The sequence below is a fragment of the Toxoplasma gondii genome, chromosome XII (assembly GCF_000006565.2).
Source record: "Toxoplasma gondii ME49 chromosome XII, whole genome shotgun sequence".
In the NCBI taxonomy this organism is placed as follows: domain Eukaryota; phylum Apicomplexa; class Conoidasida; order Eucoccidiorida; family Sarcocystidae; genus Toxoplasma; species Toxoplasma gondii.
Window position 1 is genome coordinate 5,249,017 of NC_031480.1, and position 9,069 is coordinate 5,258,085.

The 9,069-nt window shown below is 51.4% G+C and overlaps 1 protein-coding gene across 1 annotated transcript; it reads left to right on the forward strand.

Annotated features, from left to right (window-relative positions):
- Positions 1–2,104: 2,104 nt before the first annotated feature.
- On the forward strand, positions 2,105–8,151 carry TGME49_250830 (SAC3/GANP family protein). Its single transcript, XM_018780938.1, has 6 exons — positions 2,105–3,093; positions 3,594–3,779; positions 4,706–4,819; positions 5,318–5,672; positions 5,985–6,239; positions 6,874–8,151. Exons 1-6 carry the CDS (start codon positions 2,905–2,907, stop codon positions 6,903–6,905), a joined length of 1,131 nt encoding a protein of 376 aa, XP_018635076.1. The 5' UTR covers positions 2,105–2,904; the 3' UTR covers positions 6,906–8,151.
- Positions 8,152–9,069: the final 918 nt, after the last annotated feature.

A 9,069-nucleotide genomic window follows, 5' to 3' on the forward strand; every position in this document is an offset into this window, starting at 1 on the left:
CCTTTTCCTATTAAGTCGCTGCCGAACTAGCAGCAGCCGTCTTTTGAAGTGTAAGACGCGAAAAGTGGTGTTCGCATCAGATCCCGAAATCAGGACTGCTTGAAACTTACATGTGAGAGTAGGAATGCAACAACAAACACGACAAAACGCGGTTCGGTTAGCCTTAGTGTGCAAACAATTGTTATCATGAGGCTTCCATGAAGTTATCCGTTTATTCAATCTTAGTCACCTCTTCCCTTCAGCTGCGGGACCGAGCAATGAGTCGCACCAGACACGAAGCCGGCAGAAAATGTAACAGAGAAAAGTTGTTTCTCGTGAAACTGCACAGGTAACACAAGGGAAGTCGTTTTTCCGAACCGCCAGTCTGGACGCTAGCAAGAAGTGAGGACGTTCCTTGTCTTGGTTTCTTAGATGGAGTCAAGATGTTTGAAAAGACAAGGCATGAGCGCAAACTTCTTTCGTGAAAAAAGGTGCTTTACTGTTTCAGTGATTTTATTCCCATGACTCAGCAGAATCTTGCACCCTGTGAACGAAGTATTCGGAGTTTTAGGATTTTTTGCATTTTCTGTAAACAAGATGAGAGACACATCAGATTAACCTCCTGCCTTTGGCTGTTGAAACCAGTGAGTATCACCGGCAGAAACTGATAGATTTCTTGCATGAATTTACCTACTCAGTTGGCATAGTGCCTGTATATTGGCAGCCACCCACCTCGATAGTGCTAATGGAATTGGTAATGGCCTGTGCATATTTACCGGCCTGCGTTTCAGTTCTGTTGTTGTTCGTGCTGTCTTGGGATTTTCCAATCGGAGTATGATTAGCTCTCTAGTTACTCACATACCAGGACTTCTTGGTAGCCTCTGCGAAAACTCCGGAGAAACGCGACGGCTTGTAAACACGGTTGGACACAGGATTATTCGCTGGGAACAGTTTCAGAACGACGCAGCTTGGCTGAACCAACAACTTGTGAGTTTCGTTTTTATACAGTAAAACTCAGGTTGCCGGATTAAATTGGAAAAGCTGGCGCAACATTCAGGGCGCATTCATGTACGGTCACCATTGGGAGGCTGTTTCCCCGGAGCCACAGTGGTAGACCGTCGTCAGCTGCTCCTTTTTTTTCTCGGCTTTCATTTCTTAAAGGAGACCAACAAGCGTTTCAGCAGCTTTTCCTGTTGGCAAGAGTTCAAACTTCTCGTTTCCGCCCACACTCAAGAAGCCAATAAAAGCGCTTTTTTTCGCTCTCTAGCTTTCTCATATTGTATGAATAATACGATACAGAGAATACATGACGTTGTTTCCAGTTCCTTTCCACTCCAGCCTTATGGTCGTTTCTGTCGTATTAGCACGTCGGGAAAGAGTGGCTCTGTACGTGGAATTCCAACCTAGACTGGCGTGGCAAACTCTGGACGCATTTATGTCGGCAATTTTCTCGTCTCGAATCTTGTTCTCCTGCCTCCTCGCTATAACCTGTTGTCTTGAGGGTGTGTGGCACTTTTCTGCAATTCATCAACAATCCACAACTGGAAATACCGTCAGCGGAAGGGTGATTACTGGGGTGCCTTCGATGGTGTTCTTGGTTACTCTAGATAGTGTGTCTTCCACAGCCACACGCACCGTATGAGCGGATGTATACCATGCCCAGAGAGCACGAAAACACGGTAACTTCTTCGAATCCGTCCCTGTTAGTTCATTTGTCGTTTTACCAGGACAAAGGCGACCTTCAGTCTCCTGGTCCTGTCAGGTTTGCATTCGAAATTCAACGCATCTGTTTGAGTTCAGCACCCGTGTCCGAACACTGCACGCCGGGCACTGAGGTGGCGCTGGGACATACCGACACTGCTTCTCCTCCATTTCTCGACACAAACTGAAACACTTCTGGAACTTTTTCCTCTAGCCGGTCTTTCTTGAACTTCAGATCGAGTGCCCGGCGTGGAGAACAGCCCTTGTTTTGGCGTTTTTTGCTGGTTTGTCCTCTGTGACTCCTGCGCAACATCACACGCCCCTGACGAGTGCAGACAGGCTGCATGTACGCTGGGATGTCTGTGCTCCTACATGGTCTGTTCTCGCCGGCGAGAAAAAGAAGCTGCAGCAGTTTCTTCTTATTGCTCCGGCTTCTCGAGGCGGAGGTGTGCTCATGTTCAAGCTCTGCTCTTTCCTTATCGCGACGAGGGGTCTTTCCGCCGACCAGGATTTCCACTACCAATGAGCCCTGCTCCCAAGTCTGGATTGCACGAGTCCTAGAACGTCCAATGCTCTGGAATGAGTCTGTTTTATGTTCCTGATTTTTCAAGGTTGCCCGGCTGCCAAGCAACACAAACGTACGGACTGGCGCCCCAACAATCCAAGTGCTCCTGAGATTCACTTGTGTACTTGTGTCTTGTCTGCTCCTTGCACAGAGTCGTCCTTTTTCTTTAGTTGCATGTTTGCTGTCTCGTCTTGAAACAAAGGAGCGCCGACAACGTCAGCCCAAAACTCTTTCACTGCTTCCAGTCTACCTACCACCGAAAGCGAGGACGCACATCGTTTTTCGTGTTCGCCTCCTCCTTGGTGGGTTTCATCCCTTCTTCTTTTCCCCATCTCGTTCTGAAAAGCAGAACTCGTTTGTGCGTTCCTCGCTTCTCCCTGTGTTCCCTCCGCCTGCGTCTTTTTTTTTCACAACAGGAAAGTCGGAGTTTCGCCGACGCAAAAGACTGTCCCTGTTGCGAGACCTGACCGCCTGTCTTCTCCGCCCCGGACTTCCTTTCTTTTCTGTAAACCGGAAGCCGCAAACTCGATAAACGTCGCTGTCTGGATATTTCTTTTCCGAGCACGAGAAAAGGACCGCCTCCGCGCCCTTCTCCTCCCCTCTCTTCGGGTGTCTCGGCCATCTTTGCAATTTTCTTCACCTCCTGTGAGACACGAAACATGGCGCCTGGAGTGACTCAGGCAGAGTTCCAGCGAGAGCTGCAGGAGGCACAGGCGGCTCTCGCTCGTGTGCGGCAGGAGCAGAAGGCAGAAAGGAACTTGCAGGATGCGTGGAAACTTATTCAGAAAGTCAAGATGTTTGTTACTCTCTACCCTCTCGGCGACTTCACCGACCCTGCCCTTCTCAAGGTACGATGTCCCGGTCCTCTGCGTTCTGAGGCTCTCTGTACTCTCTCTTCTTTTGTCCATGCCTCGACTTCTCTCCTCTTCTTCTGTCCGTCTCCTTCGCTCTTCCCATTCCATTTTCAAAGTCTACAGAAAGGCAGTCTCGAATAGAGACGCATGAAACAAAGAGCTGACGTCTGTTCGAGGACATGCGGAGACACTCGAGTTCCATCCTCCACACTCTCCGCAGCTCTGCCGTCTGTCTTTCTCCCCTGCTCACTCATTCGTCTCTTCTCTTCCTCATGTTTGTTTTCTCCTTCCTCCGTCCTCCTTCCGGTTCGTTCTTCTCTTCTCCTCTCCCCTTTCTCGTTCCTTCGTCCTCTTCGTCCTTTGCTCCCTCCTTTTCTTCTTCCTCATATGCCTCCTTCCTTTTCCTAAATCTCTGTCTTCTCTTTCTCGCCTTCTCTTTCGGTCGTCGTTGTCTTTCCACAACTCACGCCCATACTTTTGTTGCTCGCCTGTAGGCTGTGGCTCTCGTCGGTCGGGAGTGCTTCGAGCTTGCTACTCTCCTCAGCGTCGCAGAGATGCAAGAGCAGCTCCGCGGACTGGAAGGAGGCGCTGCGGATATGGTCGATGAGCCTCTGGCTGGCGAGGAAGACTTCGAGCGGCACATGCTCATGCTGCTTCCCTACTACACGGACTACGCAGATGTACGAGAAAAACGCTTTCCTCTTTCATCAAATCCACGGATGAGTCCCCAGTTCTCTGTAGTTAGGACCCTTGTGTCTCTGTTTACCTCCATGATCACTTGACGCTACACTAAGAACCGACGGAACTCTATTTTCGTATCCTCACTGTCTCCTGTTTTTCTGTTTTCGATCTCTCCTTGTTGCATTCATATATATATATATATATGTATATTTATATGTATATTTATGTGTATATTTATATATTTATATATGTAAATATATAAAAATAAATGCATGTGCACGTGTGGCGGGGCTTGTCAAGATCCCCGCTTTTTTCTGGGTAGCTCGCTGTGTGCGTAGGAGACAAAGCAGCCGTCTCGCCTCCAGATTGCTTCCAGAGGAGAACCGCATGTACTCGGGGAACGCACCCGTCTGTGCCAGTGGAATTTCTGCCAGACAGATAGTCTTTAGACGTTTTAGAGACAGGAACACTGTACACACCTCTTAGGATGATTCGGTGGAAGTCAGGACCTGGTTCAGCGGGCGTATGTACACGACGATCTACGTCGGGTGCAGCCTCGGAGGTCAGCTACTATTTTGACTTCTCTCTTGTTTATTTCCTTGCGCTTTGAAAGGCGCTCGCTTGTATGCGTGGTGGTATGTGTGTATCTGTCTTCGCACATCGATGTGTGAATCTGCGGATCTGCTGCTTCGCGATTTTCTTACTGAAGAGCATGTCCACTGTAGCGTTTAGGTGGGCCTGCTTTGTAAGAGTGGATGCGTATTTGCACTGTCTCCACCTTCGAGGCCTCAATGAGCAATCCGAATAGCAGTGGTTGTTGCTTTCCACTAATGTGTCAAGTCTTGGAGTTCCATTCTAGAGTGTGTCAACGGTGAGTGTAGATACTCTGCACCTGCGAACTGTTTTGCTTCCGCTACCTTTTCAGCTGCTGCCTCCGTCGGAACACCACAGCGAACTCCTGTGTCTCTACCTCCTCTATTTCCTTGCCTGCAACCGAATCGGAGAATTCCACATGGCTCTTCAGCTGCTCGCCCCTCAAGTGAGTTGCTCGGGACTGCGTTTGCTGTGCTTCCCCTCGCACTCTCTCTTCAAGAAGCGGCGCGGACCAACGTTTAAGTCGATGGAGCTTGACTCACCCTGAAAGCTGTCTCCAGCAGTGCAGTGGTCTCTCACACGCCGTCGCTGCGTCCTGCAGTCGCTTCCGCGAACGAGAGACGCGCTCCGAGGAGCTCGTAACTTCTCCGCTTCACGGCGCGCTACTCTTTTTCCACGGAAGGAACTCTCCTTCTGGTGCAAACCAGCTCGCTTCCTTCACTCCGAATCAATTTTCGCCCACAGAGGAGAACAGAGTCGAGCCGCAAGTGAGGGAGGGGACTTCCATTTGCGCGGGGCTTCTGCAGAGACAACGCGCCAGCGAGCGTTCTCGTGAAAGAGCCCAGCGTCTCCGCCTCTTTCTCAAGACGGACTGCTTGTTTGTTAGAGCTGAGGTGACTGTCTCTGGAGGCGAAACTGTGGCCGCTCGGTCTTTTGTTTTCAGGTTTGCGCAGACCCGCTGGTCGCCGAAGTACTGGCGCTGGAGCAGCACCTCATTGAGGGAAGCTACGCGTTCATTTCCGATTTGCAGAGATCAGAGGGTCGGGGGGTGTCCGGGAGCAAGATGAAGATCGGCGCGGCTCTGCCTTCTGCCCACGTCTTCATCGAGAAGCTGGTGAAAACGGTCCGGCTGAAGGCTGCGGCCTCTCTGGAGAGAGCGCACGACCAGGTGGACGTACAGTACGCGCTGAAGACTCTGAATCTACGGAGTGTGCAGGAGTTGCAGGCGTTCGTCGAGATCCACAATTTCGGGATGCGCCGAGAAAGTTCAAAGGACCTTCACGCAGAAAAAACAAGTGGTAGGGAAAAACCGAGTTTGCGTAAACTCGTTCTGCTTCCTGGTTGGACGGCTCCTTCTTTTAACGCCTTTCTGGGTAGTCACACTCGAAACGCGTCGACGCGGCGGTGGAACACAATTCATGCGGCTCAAGCCGAGGGCTCGCGGCGGCGCGCTTTCATCCCGCGTGTCTTTTTCGGAAGAGCAGAAGCGCGCCGCCAGGCGCCATCGCAGAGGTGCTGCGCGAGATGTCGACCTTTCTCCTCTCTGGCTTTTTGACTTTCTTCGTTTCTCGCAACTTTCTCCCCTGGTTTTTTTTTCTTTCCTTCTTCAGGGCACCCAGGCGTCTTCTCTCAAGGCTCGCTCTACCACGCAGAAGGCGCAGGAGCGCCCGGCAGCGTCAGTACGTTGGCAGCAGGCGTCGGCTCTGGGAGTTTCGCGTCTGCTGTCAGCTTCGCTGCGCCTGGAGAGGTCGCGGTGGAGTGGCAGCTCGAAGGAGATCTGCTGAAGTTCCGCAGAAGTGGAGGAAACAACCGAGCGCCGCAGCACTGCAGCATTCAGGCCGTCGACGTCATCGGAAACCTCATAGGTACGGCGAAAGGTTCGGAGACATTTGCTCCCTCGATGCAGACTGTGTCCGGTCACTTCTGTTCCAAGCTGTGCTACGGGTCAGCAGACGTTCCATGGAATGAAGGCTGCTTGTAAGAAGAGGAATCGAACGAAAAGGTGACGCGTAGCTGTATCTGCAATTCCTGCACCTTCCTGCGTAAACGCGTGCGTCTGAGAATTGAGCGAAGACGACTCTTGTCGGCGCAGACGCACAGGAAGACTCTCTGAGAGATGCAGCTGCACCACCTGCAAACGGTCGACGGGCTGCGTGTCAGTGTTCACGTACTGCAGACCCCAAGGACGACGGTGATTCGAAACGGAAGAGCCGCCGCCCTCAGGGCATGCAGTGCTAGTCAGAGAGAACTGACTGCAGCTAGACTCCCGTTCCACGTGGTACAAGGGGATTATTTCGGGGAAACTCAGACTTTGCTACGAAAAAGAGGTGGTAGAGGTGAAGCGCTAAGTTGCAGAGAAGCGGCTGGGCATGTCTTTTACTGTCTCGAGAAACCGCATGCATAGGTCGCACAGCTGTCTCTTGCGAGCGACATTATTTTCGGTGCTTTTCTCGCTGAACTGACTTCTCGCGCATGCAAAGTCGTCCTTGTGTTTCTCAGGGTACGCCACGGAGCTGGAGAGAATTGTTTAGAGAAGAAGCAGTCGCGTCTGGCACGCTTTGACTCTTTCTTCTCTGAGATCCTCTCTTCAAAACGGCCCAGGCGCTGGAGGACCAGCCTCGTCTGTCCAACTGGTGTCGCTCCTTCTCGAGCCTGGCTGCCTCGGAGAAAAAGAGTGCAGTCTTCAGGCTCTGAGAAAATCCTGTGCTAGCCAGTCTAGACAGCCTGAACGCTAAACGTTTGTCTCCTTGGTCGACCTCTTCCAGGTCTGTGTCCGCGGCCTCAAACTCGACTGCGCTTTTCTGACGCTTGCGTCAGAAGTGATCGTCGGAGACTGGCGTCCACCGTGGGGAGGGCCGAGAGCTGACGCGAAGTCTGCTTGCACATCAGAGGCCAACGAGAGAGACGAAGAAGAGGAGTTGGCCGCGGAGTTTGAGAGAACCGCGGGAGAAAAGCGCAAGAGCTGAGGCAACGACCCGTAGTTCTCCTCGACCGATAGTCTCCAGGTGATGGCCGCTACGCACGGCGCCCAGAACAAGAGATGCAGCCTGAACTATCTCTTTTCCGGGGAACGGTCTCGCTGTTGGCAGGCTCTCCAAGAACCTGAAACAATGGCGCCAGAGAAACAGCGGGGGATACACGACTCGGATTGGAAACCAGAGGCGAGAGAGTTCCTGAGGGCGCGCCGAGAGAATCGCAGGCGAGCGAGAGGCGTGGAAGGGTACAAACTGAGACAGGGACATGTACAGAGATGCAAACGCGCAAAAGAACAGACTGTGAGACTGCCCAGGCGTGGACAGTTGGGGGAACTGCGGCCTCAGTCTGCTTAGGGAGGTTCACAGGAAGTGCTTGAGAACTGTTTAGAGGCAACAATAACAGACACTACACTCTTCAACTGTTCAACACTGCCCGGATAGTCAGGACAAACACTTGCGAGATTTCCACGGTGGATCCCGACGAACCATCCTGGCTGTGTCAGGGAAAGAGACTCGTTCTTTGGGAACGGACACAAGGCCCTGCAAACGTCTAAAACATCTCGCACCCGCTTCGACGACACAGTCGCAATCTTCCATTCTTTCTGCTGACGGAGTCACCTAGTAGATTGTCTTCACTCCTGTTGCTTGGTGGATGATGGCATTCTTCTTAAATTCACGAAAGGACCGACTTCGAGCAGAAGCAGAGGTGGATTGTGTGGGCTCACCGAACCACGTACACTCTTCTACGTACACCTGCCAGTGGCGGTGATGATCGACGCGACATTCTCTTTCTAAACTCGGGAAGCAAAGATTCTCACACGGACGCGGGGCTTCCGCTTCCGACGGTGCCGACCTGTGGCACGAGCAGCACTTTGTGTGTGGGTCCGACAGCGGAAATTCCAGATTTTCTCGCGTATCTTTTGCAACACGACAGTAGCGCTCCTCACTGCTGTCTAGCCACTTGCAGTTTGCAGCGACCTCTTTCTTTTTTTTTATTGTGTTTCGACTCCAGAAAGCTGAGAGAGAAAAGTCGCACACGCCCGACTTAACAGGATCTCGTCCTCCGGTCGTGCTGCCTGCTGGCGGCAACTGTGAAGAAAGACGCATGAAAGAGAGCCTCTAGTGGAAAGCAATTTCTGAAAAGTGTGACTTTCTGTGGTAGCCCGACGAAAAGTAGAACTCACCCGTTTTTCGCCTTCCCTTTGAGGTTCGTTATTCAGATCTCCGTTGCTGTCCATCTCGACATTTCACGCCCATATCTTCCTCTCCAAAATAGCCAAAAAAACAAGGACACCCCAAACAAAAAACAAACGAAAACATCTCTCTGTTCACCAGGATACGACACCTGTGTGGATGCACACATCCTTTGCCACCCATTTGCCCCGGCCGCATTTAGTTGCACGTATATACATATATATATATATATATATATGCATACTTATCGATTCATACAAATATCTATTTGTATATTTATATCTCTGTATGGATATGGTTTTTTACACGGTGGACCATTACGAGCAAGGGAAGGAGAGCGAATACACTACAATACCAGTCTGTGTGTCGAAGCACGGTGTTCCTGCTCTTGTTCGCACCTGACTTCCCTGGCCATTTCCAGCTGTTAAGTCACTTTGTGAGACACGCCTACCGAGAGGTCCGAAGAATGTATCAAAGTGTGGACTATACAAGAAAATGCTCTTAAAGGAAAGGCACAGAAAATGGT

Excerpts from the sequence above, each read along its gene's own strand:
- TGME49_250830 (XM_018780938.1), top strand. The coding sequence starts at position 2,905 with ATGGCGCCTGGAGTGACTCAGGCAGAGTTCCAGCGAGAGCTGCAGGAG. Across the intron at positions 5,673-5,984 it reads TCACGCAGAAAAAACAAGTG|GGCACCCAGGCGTCTTCTCT; the intron begins GTAGGGAAAAAC and ends TTCCTTCTTCAG. Across the intron at positions 6,240-6,873 it reads CGTCATCGGAAACCTCATAG|GGTACGCCACGGAGCTGGAG; the intron begins GTACGGCGAAAG and ends TGTGTTTCTCAG.